Genomic DNA, 20,989 nt, shown 5'->3' with positions numbered 1-20,989 from the left:
GATGCGGGGTATACAGTATAAGTGATGGGAAGTATACAGTATAAGTGATGGGGGTATACAGTATAAGTGATGGGGGTATACAGTATAAGTTATAGGGGTATACAGTATAAGTGATGGGGGTATACAGTATAAGTGATGGGGCGTATACAGTATAAGTTATAGGGGTATACAGTATAAGTAATGCGGGGTATACAGTATAAGTGATGCGGGGTATACAGTATAAGTGATGGGGCGTATACAGTATAAATGATGGGGCGTATACAGTATAAGTGATGGGGTATACAGTATAAGTGATGGGGGGTATACAATATAAGTGATGGGGGTATACAGTATAAGTGATGGGGGGTATACAGTATAAGTGATGGGGGTATATAGTATAAGTGATGGGGGTATACAGTATAAGTGATGGGAGGTATACAATATAAGTGATGGGGGTGTACAGTATAAGTGATGGGGTATACAGTATAAGTAATGTGGGGTATACAGTATAAGTGATGGGTGGTATACAGTATAAGTGATGGGGTATACAGTATAAGTGATGGGTGGTATACAGTATAAGTGATGGGAGTTATACAGCATAAGTGATGGGAGGTATACAGTATAAGTAATGGGGGTATACAGTATAAGTGATGGTGGGTATACAGTATAAGTGATGGGAGGTATACAGTATAAGTAATGGGGGTATACAGTATAAGTGATGGTGGGTATACAGTAAAAGTAATGTGGGGTATACAGTATAAGTGATGGGGGCTATACAGTATAAGTGATGGGGTATACAGTATAGTGATGGGGGGTATACAGTATAAGTGATGGGAGGTATACAGTATAAGTGATGGGGGTATACAGTATAAGTGATGGGGGTATACAGTATAAGTGATGCGGGGTATACAGTATAAGTGATGGGGGGTATACAGTATAAGTTATAGGGGTATACAGTATAAGTGATGGGGGTATACAGTATAAGTGATGGGGGTATACAGTATAAGTGATGGGAGGTATACAGTATAAGTGATGGGGGTATACAGTATAAGTGATGGGGGGTATACAGTATAGTGATGGGGGTATACAGTATAAGTGATGGGGTATACAGTATAAGTGATGGGGTATACAGTATAAGTGATGCGGGGTATACAATATAAGTGATGGGGGTATACAGTATAAGTGATGCGGGGTATACAGTATAAGTGATGCGGGGTATACAGTATAAGTAATGTGGAGTATACAGTATTAGTGATGGGGTATACAGTATAAGTGATGGGTGGTATACAGTATAAGTGATGGGGTATACAGTATAAGTGATGGGGGTATACAGTATAAGTGATGGAAGGTATACAGTATAAGTGATGGGAGGTATACAGTATAAGTGATGGGAGGTATACAGTATAAGTGATGGGAGGTATACAGTATAAGTAATGGGGGTATACAGTATAAGTGATGGGGGTATACAGTATAAGTGATGGGGGTATACAGTATAAGTGATGCGGGGTATACAGTATAAGTGAAGGGGGATATACAGTATAAGTAATGTGGAGTATACAGTATAAGTGATGGGTGGTATACAGTATAAGTGATGGGTGGTATACAGTATAAGTGATGGGGTATACAGTATAAGTGATGGGGGTATACAGTATAAGTGATGCGGGGTATACAGTATAAGTAATGGGGGTATACAGTATAAGTGATGCGGGGTATACAGTATAAGTGATGGGGGTATACAGTATAAGTGATGCGGGGTATACAGTATAAGTAATGTGGGGTATACAGTATTAGTGATGCGGGGTATACAGTATAAGTGATGGGAGGTATACAGTATAAGTAATGGGGGTATACAGTATAAGTGATGGGTGGTATACAGTATAAGTGATGGGGTATACAGTATAATTGATGCAGGGTATACAGTATAAGTGATGGGGGTATACAGTATAAGTGATGGGGTATACAGTATTAGTGATGGGGGTATACAGTATAAGTGATGCGGGGTATACAGTATAAGTGATGGGGGGTATACAGTATAAGTGATGCCGGGTATACAGTATAAGTGATGGGGGTATACAGTATAAGTGATACGGGGTATACAGTATAAGTGATGGGGGTATACAGTATAAGTGATGTGGGGGGAATACAGTATAAATGTTACACTCATGCTGTCTCTTTAGAGTGCTCGCTGTCTCTCCGCTCCTCTCACTGTTACTTCCTCACCCAGAACACGTCCTGTCTGGATCTCCGTCCAAGTGAGCAGAGTTGATACAGAGGAGGAGACGGATCCATTACAGTCGTGTCAGGACAGGGCGGCAGTAACTCAGTGCAGATGTGGGAGGGGGTCCTGGAGAAGAAGGGGTCCAGAGAGGGGGGTCCTGGAGAGGGGGGGAGGGGTGTCCTCGACAGAGGGGGGTCCTGGAGAGAGGGGAGATGGGGAGCAGAGAAGAGGGGGGGTCCCAGAGAAGACTAAGTGGGGGGAGGGGGGGCAGGACTTCATATCCGCACTATGGAGTCATCAACTTCTATCTGGGTCAGAGACATCCACTGTGACTCCACAGATTACTGGCACTTTTTTTCCTTGTCCTGTTCTCATTCTCAAGTTCTTGCCAAATACACCGCAGGATACACTGTATGATATACCACCGGACACGCCGCAGGATACACTGTATGATACACTGCAGGATACACTGTATGACACACCGCAGGATACACTGTATGATACACCGCAGGATACACTGTATGATACACGGCAGGATACACTGTATGATATACCGCCGGAAACACCGCAGGATACACTGTATGATACACCGCAGGATACACTGTATGATATACCGCCGGATACGCCGCAGGATACACTGTATGATACACTGCAGGATACACTGTATGATACATCGCAGGATACACTGTATGATACACGGCAGGATACACTGTATGATACACCGCAGGATACACTGTATGATACACTGCAGGATACACTGTATGACACACCGCAGGATACACTGTATGATACACCGCAGGATACACTGTATGATACACCGCAGGATACACTGTATGATACACGGCAGGATACACTGTATGATATACCGCCGGAAACACCGCAGGATACACTGTATGATACACCGCAGGATACACTGTATGATATACCGCCGGATACGCCGCAGGATACACTGTATGATACACTGCAGGATACACTGTATGATACACCGCAGGATACACTGTATGATACACGGCAGGATACACTGTATGATACACCGCAGGATACACTGTATGATACACTGCAGGATACACTGTATGACACACCGCAGGATACACTGTATGATACACCGCAGGATACACTGTATGATACAAGGCAGGATACACTGTATGATATACCGCCGGAAACACCGCAGGATACACTGTATGATACACCGCAGGATACACTGTATGATATACCGCCGGATACGCCGCAGGATACACTGTATGATACACTGCAGGATACACTGTATGATACATCGCAGGATACACTGTATGATACACGGCAGGATACACTGTATGATACACCGCAGGATACACTGTATGATACACTGCAGGATACACTGTATGATACACCGCAGGATACACTGTATGATACACCGCAGGATACACTGTATGATACATCGCAGGATACACTGTATGATACATCGCAGGATACACTGTATGATACACGGCAGGATACACTGTATGATACACCGCAGGATACACCGCAGGATACACTGTATGATACACTGCAGGATACACCACAAGATACACTGTATGATACACCGCAGGATACACTGTATGATACACCGCAGGATACACTGTATGATATACCGCCGGATACACCACAGGATACACTGTATGATATACCACCGGATAGGCCGCAGGATACACTGTATGATATACCGCAGGATACACTGTATGATATACCGCAGGATACACTGTATGATATACCGGCGGATACACCGCAGGATACACTGTATGATATACCACAGGATACGCCGCAGGATGCACTGTATGATATACCGCAGGATACACTGTATGATATACCGCAGGATACACTGTATGATATACCGCCGGATATGCCGCAGGATACACTGTATGATACACTGCAGGATACACTGTATGACACACCGCAGGATACACTGTATAATACACTGCAGGATACACCGCAGGATACACTGTATGATACACCGCAGGATACACTGTATGATACAACGCAGGATACACCGCAGGATACACTGTATGATACACCGCAGGATACACTGTATGATACAACGGAGGATACACTGTATGATACACCGCGGGATACACCGCAGGATACACTGTATGATACACCGCAGGATACACTGTATGATACACCGCAGGATACACTGTATGATACACCGCAGGATACACTGTATGATACACCGCAGGATACAATAAATGATACACCGCAGGATACACTGTATGATACACCGCAGGATACACTGTATGATACACCGCAGGATACACTGTATGATACACCGCAGGATACACTGTATGATACACCACAGGATACACTGTATGATACACAGCAGGATACACTGTAGGATACACCGCAGGATACACTGTATGACACACAGCAGGATACACCGAAGGATATACTGTATGATACACCGCAGGATACACTGTATGATACACCGCAGGATACACTGTATGATACACCGCAGGATACACTGTATGATACACCGCAGGATACACTGTCTGATACACCGCAGGATACACGGTATGATACACCGCAGGATACACTGTATGATACACCGCAGGATACACTGTATGATACACCGCAGGATACAATAAATGATACACTGTATGATACACCGCAGGATACACTGTATGATACACCGCAGGATACACTGTATGATACACTGCAGGATACACTGTATGATACACTGCAGGATACACTGTATGATACACTGCAGGATACACTGTATAATACACTGCAGGATACACTGTATGATACACTGCAGGATACACTGTATGATACACTGTAGGATACACTGTATGATACACCGCAGCATACACTGTATGATACACCGCAGGATACACTGTATGATACACCGCAGGATACACTGTATGATACACCACAGGATACACTGTATGATACACAGCAGGATACACTGTAGGATACACCGCAGGATACACTGTATGACACACAGCAGGATACACTGTAGGATACACTGATACACTGTATGACACACCGCAGGATACACACCGCAGGATACACTGTATGACACACCGCAGGATACACTGTATGATACACCGCAGGATACACTGTATGATACAACGGAGGATACACTGTATGATACACCGCAGGATACACCGCAGGATACACTGTATGATACACCGCAGGATACACTGTATGATACACCGCAGGATACACTGTATGATACAACGGAGGATACACTGTATGATACACCGCAGGATACACTGTATGATACACCGCAGGATACACTGTATGATACAACGGAGGATACACTGTATGATACACCGCAGGATACACTGTATGATACACCACAGGATACACTGTATGATACACCGCAGGATACAATAAATGATACACCGCAGGATACACTGTATGATAGACCGCAGGATACACTGTATGATACACCGCAGGATACACCGCAGGATACACTGTATGACACACCGCAGGATACACTGTATGATACACCGCAGGATACACTGTATGATACACCGCAGGATACACTGTATGATACACCGCAGGATACACTGTATGATACAACGCAGGATACACTGTATGAAACACGGCAAGATACACCGCAGGATACACTGTATGATAGGCCGCAGGATACACTGTATGATACACCGCAGGATACACTGTATGATACACCACAGGATACACTGTATGATACACAGCAGGATACACTGTAGGATACACCACAGGATACACTGTATGACACACAGCAGGATACACCGAAGGATACACTGTATGATACACCGCAGGATACACTGTATGATACAAGGCAGAATACACTGTATGATACACCGCAGGATACACTAAATGATACACCGCAGGATACACTGTATGATACACCGCAGGATACACTGTATGATACACCGCAGGATACACTGAATGATACAACGCAGGATACACTGTATGAAACACCGCAGGATACACCGCAGGATACACTGTATGATAGGCCGCAGGATACACTGTATGATACACCGCAGGATACACTGTATGATACACTGTATGATACAGCGCAGGATACACTGTATGATACACCGCAGGATACACTGTATGATACACCGCAGGATACACTGTATGATACACTGCAGGATACACTGTATGATACACCGCAGGATACACTGTATGATACACCGCAGGATACACTGTATGATACACCGCAGGAAACACTGTATGATACACTGTATGATACAACGCAGGATACACTGTATGATACACCGCAGGATACACTGTATGATACACCGCAGGATAAACTGTATGATACACCGCAGGATACACTGTATGATACAACGCAGGATACACTGTATGATATACCGCAGGATACACTGTATGATACACCGCAGGATACACTGCAGGATACACTGTATGACACACCGCAGGATACACTGTATGATACACCGCAGGATACACTGTATGATACACCGCAGGATACACTGTATGATACACCGCAGGATACACTGTATGATACAACGCAGGATACACTGTATGAAACACGGCAAGATACACCGCAGGATACACTGTATGATAGGCCGCAGGATACACTGTATGATACACCGCAGGATACACTGTATGATACACCACAGGATACACTGTATGATACACAGCAGGATACACTGTAGAATACACCGCAGGATACACTGTATGACACACAGCAGGATACACCGTATCATATACTGTATGATACACCGCAGGATACACTGTATGATACAAGGCAGAATACACTGTATGATACACCGCAGGATACACTAAATGATACACCGCAGGATACACTGTATGATACACCGCAGGATACACTGTATGATACACCGCAGGATACACTGAATGATACAACGCAGGATACACTGTATGAAACACCGCAGGATACACCGCAGGATACACTGTATGATAGGCCGCAGGATACACTGTATGATTCACCGCAGGATACACTGTATGATACACCACAGGATACACTGTATGATACACAGCAGGATACACTGTAGGATACACCGCAGGATACACTGTATGATACACCGCAGGATACACTAAATGATACACCGCAGGATACACTGTATGATACACCGCAGGATACACTGTATGATACACCGCAGGATACACTGAATGATACAACGCAGGATACACTGTATGAAACACCGCAGGATACACCGCAGGATACACTGTATGATAGACCGCAGGATACACTGTATGATACACCGCAGGATACACTGTATGATACACCACAGGATACACTGTATGATACACAGCAGGATACACTGTAGGATACACCGCAGGATACACTGTATGACACACAGCAGGATACACCGAAGGATATACTGTCTGATACACCGCAGGATACACTGTATGATACACTGTATGATACAGCGCAGGATACACTGTATGATACACCGCAGGATACACTGTATGATACACCGCAGGATACACTGTATGATACACTGTATGATAAAGCGCAGGATACACTGTATGATACAACGCAGAATACAATGTATGATACACTGTATGATACACCGCAGGATACACTGTATGATACACCGCAGGATACACTGTATGATACACTGCAGGATACACTGTATGATACACCGCAGGATACACTGTATGATACACCGCAGGATACACTGTATGATACACCGCAGGATACACTGTATGATACAACGCAGGATACACTGTATGATACACCGCAGGATACACTGTATGATACACCGCAGGATACACTGTATGATACACCGCAGGATAAACTGTATGATACACCGCAGGATACACTGTATGATACAACGCAGGATACACTGTATGATACAACGCAGGATACACAGTATGATACGCCGCAGGATACACTGTATGACACACAGCAGGATACACCGAAGGATATACTGTATGACACACCGCAGGATACACTGTATGATACACCGCAGGATACACTGTATGATACACTGTATGATACAACGCAGGATACACTGTATGATACACCGCAGGATACAATGTATGATACACTGTATGATACACCGCAGAATACACTGTATGATACACTGCAGGATACACTGTATGATGCACTGTATGATACACCCCCCTTGATAAAACGACCTGTACGCGAAACGTGTGTCGGGGTTACTGATGCCAGACACCACGATGGGTAAGCGTCTCATTAAATTACTTTAGGTATTTGCGGTATTGGGCTGATATTGTGTATAGCTATCCGAGGCTGTGTGGATACACTGCATGGTCATTTGTGTATTGATTTAGACGCTTACATGACATAGTGGTATATAATAGGATTTTGTAAGACCGAGGTGTTCTGGTTATCATCTATTACTGGATTCCCTTTTGCACTAAAAAGATTTTTTATGTGATTTTAAATCATGTCAATAAAAATAGTTACATTTGAAATTTAGCTTTGTGTGGTGTAATTTTTAGCGCAGGATACACTGCATGATACACCGCAGGATACATCACAGGATACACTGTATGATACTCCACAGGATACACTGTATGATACACCGCAGGATACACCGCAGGATGCACTGTATGATACACCGCAGGATACACTGTATGATACACCGCAGGACACACTGTATGATTCACCGCAGTAGGATACACCGCAGGATACACTGTATGATACACCGCAGGATACACTGTATGATACACAGCAGTAGGATACACCGCAGGATACACTGTATGATACACCGCAGGATACACTGTATGATACACAGCAGTATACACTGTAGGATACACCGCAGGATACACTGTATGACAAACAGCAGGATACACCGAAGGATATACTGTATGATACACCGCAGGATACACTGTATGATACACCGCAGGATACACTGTATGATACACCGCAGGATACACTATAGAATACATTGCAGGATACACTGTATGATACACCGCAGGATACACTGTATGATACACCGCAGGATACACTGTATGATACACTGTATGATACAACGCAGGATACACTGTATGATACACCGCAAGATACACTGTATGATACACTGTATGATACACCGCAGGATACACTGTATGATACACCGCAGGATACACTGTATGATACACCGCAGGATACACTGTATGATACACTGCAGGATACACTGTATGATACACCGCAGCATACACCGCAGGATACACTGTATGATAGGCCGCAGGATACACTGTATGATACACCGCAGGATACACTGTATGATACACTGCAGGATACACTGTATGATACACTGTATGATACACCACAGGATACACTGTATGATACACCGCAGGATACACTGTATGATACACCGCAGGATACACTGTACGATACACCGCAGGATACACTGTATGATACACCGCAGGATACACTGTATGATACACCGCAGGATACACTGTATGATACACCGCAGGATACACTGTATGATACACTGCAGGATACACTGTATGATACACCCCCCTTGATAAAACGACCTGTACGCGAAACGTGTGTCGGGGTTACTGATGCCAGACACCACGATGGGTAAGCGTCTCATTAAATTACTTTAGGTATTTGCGGTATTGGGCTGATATTGTGTATAGCTATCCGAGGCTGTGTGGATACACTGCATGGTCATTTGTGTATTGATTTAGACGCTTACATGACATAGTGGTATATAATAGGATTTTGTAAGACCGAGGTGTTCTGGTTATCATCTATTACTGGATTCCCTTTTGCACTAAAAAGATTTTTTATGTGATTTTAAATCATGTCAATAAAAATTGTTACATTTAAAATTTAGCTTTGTGTGGTGTAATTTTTAGCGCAGGATACACTGCATGATACAACGCAGGATACACCGCAGGATACACTGTATGATACACCGCAGGATACACTGTATGATATACCGCAGGATACACTGTATGATACACCGCAGGATACACTGTATGATACACCGCAGGATACACGGTATGATACACCGCAGTAGGATACACAGCAGGATACACTGTATGATACACCGCAGGATACACTGTATGATACACCGCAGGATACACTGTAGGATACACCGCAGGATACACTGTATGATACACCGCAGGATACACTGTATGATACACCGCAGGATACACCGCTGGATACACTGCAGGATACACCGCAGGACACACTGCAGGATACACCGCAGGATACACTGCAGGATACACTGCATGATACAACGCAGGATACACCGCAGGATACACTGTATGATACACCGCAGGTCACACTGTGTGATACACCGCAGGAAACACTGTACGATACGCCGCAGGTTACACTGTATGATACACCGCAGGATACACTGTATGATACACTGCCAGATACACCGCAGGATACACTGTATAATACACCGCAGGATACACTGTATGATACACCGCAGTATACACTGCAGGATACACTGTATGATACACTGTATGATACACCGCAGGATACACTGTAGGATACATTGATACACTGCAGGACACACTGTATGATACACCGCAGGATACACTGTATGATACACCGCAGGATACACTGTATGATACACCACAGGATACACTGTATGATACACCGCAGGATACACTGTAGGATACACTGATACACTGCAGGATACACTGCAGGATACACTGTATGATACACCGCAGGGTACACTGTATGATACACTGCAGGATACACTGTATGATACACCGCAGGATACACTGTATGATACACCACAGGATACACTGTATGATACACCGCAGGATACACTGTATGGTACACCGCAGGATACATTGTAGGATACAATGCAAGATACACCATAGGATACACTGCAGGATGCACTGTATGATACACCGCAGGATACACTGTATGATACAACGCAGGATACACTGTATGATACACCGCAGGATACATTGTATGATACACCGCAGGATACACTGTATGATACACCGCAGGATACACTGTAGGATACACCGCAGGATACACTGCATGATACACCGCAGGATACACTGTATGATACACCGCAGGATACACTGTATGATACACCGCAGGATACACTGTAGGATACACCGCAGGATACACTGTATGATACTACGCAGGATGCACTGTATGATACACCGCAGGATACACTGTATGATACACCATGTGATACACCGCAGGATACACTGTGTGATACACCGCAGGATACACTGTAGGATACACCGCGGGATACACTGTAGGATACACCGCAGGATACACTGTATGATACTACGCAGGATGCACTGTATGATACACCATGTGATACACCGCAGGATACACTGTATGATACACGGCAGAATACACTGTATGATACACCGCAGGATACACTGTATGATACACCGCAGGATACACTGTATGATACACCGCAGGATACACTGTAGGATACACCACAGGATACACTGTAGGATACACCACAGGATACACTGTATGATACACCGCAGGATACACTGTATGATACACCGCAGGATACACTGTAGGATACACCGCAGGATACACTGTATGATACACCGCAGGATACACTGTATGATACACCGCAGGATACACTGTATGATACACCGCAGGATACACTGTAGGATACACCGCAGGATACACTGTATGATACACCGTGTGATACACCGCAGGATACACTGTGTGATACACCGCAGGATACACTGTAGGATACACCGCGGGATACACTGTAGGATACACCGCAGGATACACTGTAGGATACACTGTAGGATACACCGCAGGATACACTGTAGGATACACTGTAGGATACACCGCAGGATACACTGTATGATACACTGCAGGATACACTGTATGATACACCGCAGGATACACTGTAGGATACACCGCAGGATACACTGTATGATACACCATGTGATACACCGCAGGATACACTGTATGATACACCGCAGGATACACTGTAGGATACACCGCGGGATACACTGTAGGATACACCGCAGGATGACAATGATACACGGTATATACAGTGATAGGATGACAATGATATACGGTATATACAGTGATAGGATGACAATGATATACGGTATATACAGTTATAGGATGACAATGATAAACGGTATATACAGTGATAGGATAACAATGATACACGGTATATACAGTGATAGGATGACAATGATATACGGTATATACAGTGATAGGATGACAATGATAAACGGTATATACAGTGATAGGATAACAATGATACACGGTATATACACTGATAGGATTACAATGATACACATTATATACAATGATAGGATAACAATGATACACGGTATATACAGTGATAGGATAACAATGATACACGGTATATACAGTGATAGGATGACAATGATATACGGTATATACAGTGATAGGATGACAATGATAAACGGTATATACAGTGATAGGATAACAATGATACACGGTATATACAGTGATAGGATGACAATGATACACAGTATATACACTGATAGGATAACAATGATACACGGTATATACACTGATAGAAGAACACCTACCGGTTCCTCTCCACCTCCAGGATAAGACGTCTTCCCTCTGACATCACCAGGATCTCCCCCCGAGCTGGCGCCACCTGATGGAAACAAAATCACCGGAGTCAGCAGATACAAGTGATATAAGCAGATATATAGTGATATATAGGGATATATAGTGATGCATAGTGATATATAGGGATATATAGTGATATATAGTGGTGCATAGTGATATATAGTGATATATAGTGATGCATAGTGATATATAGTGATGCATAGTGATATATAGTAATATATAGTGATATATAGTGATATATAGTGATGCATAGTGATATATAGTGATGCATAGTGATATATAGTGATGCATAGTGATATATAGGGATATATAGTGATATATAGTGGTGCATAGTGATATATAGTGATATATAGTGATGCATAGTGATATATAGTGATATATAGTGATGCATAGTGATGCATAGTGATATATAGTGATATATAGTGGTGCATAGTGATATATAGTGATGCATAGTGATATATAGTGATATACAGTGATATATAGTGATGCATAGTGATGCATAGTGATATATAGTGATATATAGTGATGCATAGTGATATATAGTGATGCATAGTGATATATAGTGATGCATAGTGATGCATAGTGATATATAGTGATATATAGTGATGCATAGTGATATATAGTGATGCATAGTGATATATAGTGATATATAGTGATGCATAGTGATATATAAAGATATATAGTGATGCATAGTGATATATAGTGATATATAGTGGTGCATAGTGATATATAGTGATGCATAGTGATATATAGTGATATATAGTGGTGCATAGTGATATATAGTGATGCATAGTGATATATAGTGATATACAGTGATATATAGTGATGCATAGTGATATATAGTAATATATAGTGATATATAGTGATGCATAGTGATATATAGTGATATATAGTGATGCATAGTGATATATAGTGATGCATACTGATATATAGTGATATACAGTGATGCATAGTGATAAATAGTGATGCATAGTGATATACAGTGATGCATAGTGATAAACAGTGATGCATAGTGATAAATAGTGATGCATAGTGATATATAGTGATGCATAGTGATATATAGTGATGCATAGTGATATATAGTGATGCATAGTGATATATAGTGATGCATAGTGATGCATAGTGATATATAGTGATATATAGTGATGCATAGTGATATATAGTGATGCATAGTGATATATAGTGATGCATAGTGATATATAGTGATGCATAGTGATGCATAGTGATATATAGTGATATATAGTGATGCATAGTAATATATAGTGATGCATAGTGATATATAAAGATATATAGTGATGCATAGTGATATATAGTGGTGCATAGTGATATATAGTGATGCATAGTGATATATAGTGATATACAGTGATATATAGTGATGCATAGTGATATATAGTAATATATAGTGATATATAGTGATGCATAGTGATATATAGTGATATATAGTGATGCATAGTGATATATAGTGATGCATACTGATATATAGTGATATACAGTGATGCATAGTGATAAATAGTGATGCATAGTGATATACAGTGATGCATAGTGATAAACAGTGATGCATAGTGATAAATAGTGATGCATAGTGATATATAGTGATGCATAGTGATATATAGTGATGCATAGTGATATACAGTGAGGCATAGTGATATATAGTGACGCATAGTAATATATAGTGATGCATAGTGATATATAGTGATGCATAGTGATATATAGTGATATATAGTGATGCATAGTAATATATAGTGATATACAGTGATGCATAGTGATATATAGTGATATACAGTGATGCATAGTGATATACAGTGATGCATAGTGATCTATAGTGATATATAGTGATGCATAGTGATATACAGTGATGCATAGTGATATATAGTGATGCATAGTGATATATAGTGATGCATAGTGATCTATAGTGATATATAGTGATGCATAGTGATATATAGTGATGCATAGTGATCTATAGTGATATATAGTGATGCATAGTGATATACAGTGATGCATAGTGATATATAGTGATGCATAGTGATATATAGTGATATATAGTGATGCATAGTGATATACAGTGATGCATAGTGATATATAGTGATGCATAGTGATATATAGTGATATATAGTGATGCATAGTGATATATAGTGATGCATAGTGATACACAGTGATGCATAGTAATATATAGTGATATATAGTGATGCATAGTGATATATAGTGATGCATAGTGATATATAGTGATGCATAGTGATATATAGTGATGCATAGTGATACACAGTAATGCATAGTAATATATAGTGATATATAGTGATGCATAGTGATATACAGTGATGCATAGTGATATATAGTGATGCATAGTAATATATAGTGATGCATACTGATATGTAGTAATATATAGTGATGCATAGTAATATATAGTGATGCATACTGATATGTAGTAATATATAGTGATGCATAGTGATATAAAGTGCTGCGGAATCTGTTGGCGCTATATAAATAAAAGTTATTATTAAAATTATTATAGTGAACAATGTTACTGTTATATATGACTGACTTTAAGCCTCACTTACATACCCCCCCCCCCACCCCCCAATGACAGCAGTAGGACCCACCTTCCCTCACTATCACCAGTGTCTCCCCTACTAGTTACAGCGGTGCCCCTTTCTCCATCCATCCGTGGTCCTCTCCATCTATCCAACTGTGATCCTCCCCATCCATCCTCCATTTATCCATGGTCTCCTCCCCATTGATACATGGTCCTCCCCATCCATACATGGCCATGATTAAGAGGTGTATTCCTCGCAACGCGTCGGCGTGTTTTTAAAATTGTTTGTACCTTTTACGATGCCTTAAAATAAAACTTTGGATTTTTACTGAAGAGCTGGAGACAAAAGTTTTTCTTTTTCCCATTCCCAATCATACATGTCTCCTCCCCATCCATACATGTCTCCTCTCCATCCATACATGCCCCCTCCCCATCCATACATGTCTCCTCTCCATCCATACATGTCTCCTCTCCATCCATACATGTCTCCTCCCCATCCATACATGCCCCCTCTCCATCCATACATGTCTCCTCCCCATCCATACATGTCCCTTCTCCATCCATACATGGCCATTCCCAATCATACATGTCTCCTCTCCATCCATACATGCCCCCTCCCCATCCATACATGTCTCCTCTCCATCCATACATGTCTCCTCTCCATCCATACATGTCTCCTCTCCATCCATACATGTCTCCTCTCCATCCATACATGCCCCCTCCCCATCCATACATGTCTCCTCCCCATCCATACATGGTCCTTCCCATCCATACATGTCTTCTCCTCATCCATACATGGTCCTTCCCATCCATACATGTCTCCTCCCCATCCATACATGCCTCCTCTCCATCCATACATGCCCCCTCCCCATCCATACATGTCTCCTCCCCATCCATACATGGTCCTTCCCATCCATACATGTCTCCTCTCCATCCATACATGGTCCTTCCCATCCATACATGTCTCCTCCTCATCCATACATGGTCCTTCCCATCCATACATGTCTCCTCCCCATCCATACATGCCCCCTCCCCATCCATACATGCCCCCTCTCCATCCATACATGCCCCCTCTCCATCCATACATGTCTCCTCTCCATCCATACATGTCTCCTACCCATCCATACATGGTCCTTCCCATCCATACATGTCTCCTCTCCATCCATACATGTCTCCGCCCCATCCATACATGTCTCCTCTCCATCCATACATGTCTCCTCTCCATCCATACATGGTCCTTCCCATCCATACATGTCTCCTCTCCATCCATACATGTCTCCTCTCCATCCATACATGTCTCCTCCCCATCCATACATGGTCCTTCCCATCCATACATGTCTCCTCTCCATCCATACATGCCCCCTCTTCATCCATACATGTCTCCTCTCCATCCATACATGTCTCCTCCCCATCCATACATGGTCCTTCCCATCCATACATGTCTCCTCTCCATCCATACATGTCTCCTCTCCATCCATACATGTCTCTTCCCCATCCATACATGGTCCTTCCCATCCATACATGTCTCCGCCCCATCCATACATGTCTCCTCCCCATCCATACATGGTCCTTCCCATCCATACATGTCTCCTTCCCATCCATACATGTCTCCTCCCCATCCATACATGGTCCTTCCCATCCATACATGTCTCCTCCCCATCCATACATGCCCCCTCTCCATCCATACATGTCCCTTCTCCATCCATACATGTCTCCTCCCCATCCATACATGGTCCTTCCCATACATACATGCCCCTCTCCATCCATACATGTCTCCTCCCCATCCATACATGCCCCCTCTCCATCCATACATGTCCCTTCTCCATACATACATGTCTCCTCTCCATCCATACATGGTCCTTCCCATACATACATGTCTCCTCCCCATCCATACATGTCTCCTCTACATCCATACATGCCCCCTCCCCATCCATACATGTCTCCTCCCCATCCATACATGTCTCCTCCCCATCCATACATGCCCCCTCTCCATCCATACATGCCCCCTCTCCATCCATACATGTCCCTTCTCCATCCATACATGTCTCCTCTCCATACATACATGTCTCCTCTCCATCCATACATGGTCCTCCCCATCCATACATGCCCCCTCTCCATCCATACATGTCTCCTCTCCATCCATACATGGTCCTTCCCATACATACATGTCCCCTCCCCATACATACATGCCCCCTCCCCATCCATACATGCCCCCTCTCCATCCATACATGTCCCTTCTCCATCCATACATGTCTCCTCTCCATACATACATGTCTCCTCTCCATCCATACATGGTCCTCCCCATCCATACATGCCCCCTCTCCATCCATACATGTCTCCTCTCCATCCATACATGGTCCTTCCCATACATACATGTCCCCTCCCCATACATACATGCCCCCTCCCCATCCATACATGCCCCCTCTCCATTCATACATGTCCCTTCTCCATCCATGGGGCACTGGCACTGCCCACATCACATCTCAGCCACGTCCAGGTTTTTAGACATCCATGGCACCTTCTGTTTATTTATATAGAAAGTAAAAGTCCAAGTCCCCCCCCCCCCCCACACACACACACACAAACACACACATACTCTGTGAATGAAATGCAGGAACAACAATCTCTTCCCACAATCCCAGGGTATAAATAAACCACCGTCTCTGGGCCTCATTAGTGCGGCGCGCGCTGAGCTCTGCTATTCTGGGCTTCACAAGCCAAAACTCTACAGAAAGTTTGGCAGAAAAATCCAGGTTAAGCTGTCATGAATGGTACAACGCCATCATATCAAGGACTATGTCAGTCTGACACAGTGCTCTCCGCTGCCACCTCTGTCCATGTCAGGAACTGTTCAGAGCAGGAGAGGTTTTTTATGTGGATTTGCTGCTGCTCTGGGCAGTTCCTGACATGGACAGAGGTGGCAGCAGAGAGCACTGTGTCAGACTGGAGAGAATACACCACTTCCTGCAGGACATACAGCAGCTGATAAGTACTGGAAGCCTGGAGTTTTTAGTTTTTGTTTTTAAATAAAGGTAAATTACAAATCTAAGTAACTTTCTGAAGCCAGTTGATCTGAAAGAAAAAGATTTTCACCGGAGTACCCCTTTAATAGATTATCTTTAATAGAGATCTATGATTATCAGTCTTCCGGTGGTGACAACCGTTCTGCTTTCGATATGACAATGTTCCATCTCTATAAGGTTCAGTGACAAACAGGAAACCGCTTCCCCCGCCGCCCGCAGCCACAACCACTCTGAACCCTCTGAGCGCTCTCGTTCTGTGTTATACCTGTGTGTGGGGTCTCCCAGATCACACTGACACTATAAGCGTAGGAGCCGCGTTCACGTGTGACGGTTCCCTGAGATCACATGGATATCAGGGGTGCGGATACACATGGGGTGGGGGTGGTCCTATAGACATCAGGGGTGCGGATACACATGGGGTGAGGGCGGTCCTATAGACATCAGGGGTGCGGATACACATGGGGTGAGGGCGGTCCTATAGACATCAGGGGTGTGGATACACAGGCAGTGAGGGTGGTCCTATAGACATCAGGGGTGCAGATACACATGTAGTGAGGGTGGTCCTATAGACATCAGGGGTGCGGATACACATGTAGTGAGGGCGGTCCTATAGACATCAGGGGTGCAGATACACATGTAGTGAGAGCGGTCCTATAGACATCAGGGGTGCAGATACACATGGGGTGAGGGTGGTCCTATAGACATCAGGGGTGCGGATACACATGGGGTGAGGGTGGTCCTATAGACATCAGGGGTGCGGATACACATGGGGTGAGGGTGGTCCTATAGACATCAGGGGTGCGGATACACATGTAGTGAGGGTGGTCCTATAGATATCAGGGGTGCGGATACACATGGGGTGAGGGCGGTCCTATAGATATCAGGGGTGCGGATACACATGGGGTGGGGGTGGTCCTATAGACATCAGGGGTGCGGATACACATGTAGTGAGGGCGATCCTATAGACATCAGGGGTGCAGATACACAGGCAGTGAGGGTGGTCCTATAGACATCAGGGGTGCGGATACACATGTAGTGAGGGCGGTCCTATAGACATCAGGGGTGCGGATACACATGTAGTGAGGGCGGTCCTATAGATATCAGGGGTGCGGATACACATGTAGTGAGAGCGGTCCTATAGACATCAGGGGGGCGGATACACATGTAGTGAGGGCGGTCCTATAGACATCAGGGGTGCGGATACACATGTAGTAAGGGCGGTCCTATAGACATCAGGGGTGCAGATACACATGTAGTGAGGGCGGTCCTATAGACATCAGGGGGCGGATACACATGTAGTGAGGGCGGTCCTATAGACATCAGGGGTGCGGATACACATGTAGTAAGGGCGGTCCTATAGACATCAGGGGTGCAGATACACATGTAGTGAGGGCGGTCCTATAGACATCAGGGGTGCGGATACACATGGGGTGAGGGTGGTCCTATAGACATCAGGGGTGCGAGGGCGGTCCTATAGACATCAGGGGTGCAGATACACATGTAGTGAGGGCGGTCCTATAGACATCAGGGGTGCAGATACACATGTAGTGAGGGTGGTCCTATAGACATCAGAAGAGCAGATACACATGGGGTGAGAGCGGTCCTATAGACATCAGGGGTGCGGATACACATGCAGTGAGGGCGGTCCTTTAGACATCAGGGGTGCGGATACACAGGCAGTGAGGGCGGTCCTATAGACATCAGGGGTGCGGATACACATGGGGTGAGGGCGGTGCTATAGACATCAAGGGGGGCAGATACATATGTAGTGAGGGTGGTCCGATAGATATCAGGGGTGCGGATACACATGTAGTGAGGGCAGTCCTTTAGACATCAGGGCTGCGGATACACATGTAGTGAGACTGGTCCTATAGACATCAGGGCTGCGGATACACATGGGGTGAGGGTGGTCCTATAGACATCAGGGGTGCTAGGGCGGTCCTATAGACATCAGGGGTGCAGATACACATGTAGTGAGGGCGGTCCTATAGACATCAGGGGTGCAGATACACATGTAGTGAGGGTGGTCCTATAGACATCAGGGGTGCAGATACACATGTAGTGAGGGTGGTCCTATAGACATCAGGGGTGCAGATACACATGGGGTGAAAGCGGTCCTATAGATATCAGGGGTGCGGATACACATGCAGTGAGGGCGGTCCTATAGATATCAGGGGTGCGGATACACATGTAGTGAGGGCGGTCCTATAGACATCAGGGGTGCGGATACACATGCAGTGAGGGCGGTCCTATAGATATCAGGGGTGCAGATACACATGTAGTGAGGGCAGTCCTTTAGACATCAGGGCTGCGGATACACATGTGGTGAGACTGGTCCTATAAACATCAGGGGTGCAGATACACATGTGGTGAGACTGGTCCTATAGACATCAGGGGTGCGAGAGCAGTCCTATAGACATCTGGGGTGCGGATACACATGTGGTGAGACTGGTCCTATAGACATCAGGGGTGCGGATACACATGGGGTGAGGACGGTCCTATAGACATCAGGGGTGCGAGGGCGGTCCTATAGACATCAGGGGTGCAGATACACATGTGGTGATACTGGTCCTATAGACATCAGGGGTGCAGATACACATGGGGTGAGGTTGTCCTATAGACATCAGGGGTGCGGATACACATGGGGTGAGGGAGTCCTATAGACATCAGGGGTGCAGATACACATGTGGTGAGACTGGTCCTATAGACATCAGGGGTGCGGATACACATGGGGTGAGGCGGTCCTATAGACATCAGGGATATGGATA

The 20,989-nt window shown here is 44.3% G+C and overlaps 1 protein-coding gene across 2 annotated transcripts in view; it reads right to left on the bottom strand.

The window, feature by feature from the left end:
• The window catches only part of LOC138797241 (disintegrin and metalloproteinase domain-containing protein 19-like), an 84,934-nt gene that overhangs the window by 18,981 nt on the left and 44,964 nt on the right, over window positions 1-20,989 (bottom strand). For both annotated transcript variants that reach the window (XM_069977101.1, XM_069977102.1), the window contains exon 3: window positions 12,620-12,693. In XM_069977101.1, the coding sequence (XP_069833202.1) occupies window positions 12,620-12,693 (74 nt within the window). The remainder of the gene's footprint in view (window positions 1-12,619; window positions 12,694-20,989) is intronic.

The sequence above is a fragment of the Dendropsophus ebraccatus genome, chromosome 7 (assembly GCF_027789765.1).
Source record: "Dendropsophus ebraccatus isolate aDenEbr1 chromosome 7, aDenEbr1.pat, whole genome shotgun sequence".
In the NCBI taxonomy this organism is placed as follows: domain Eukaryota; kingdom Metazoa; phylum Chordata; class Amphibia; order Anura; family Hylidae; genus Dendropsophus; species Dendropsophus ebraccatus.
This window is presented reverse-complemented; position numbering and strand designations above follow the sequence as displayed.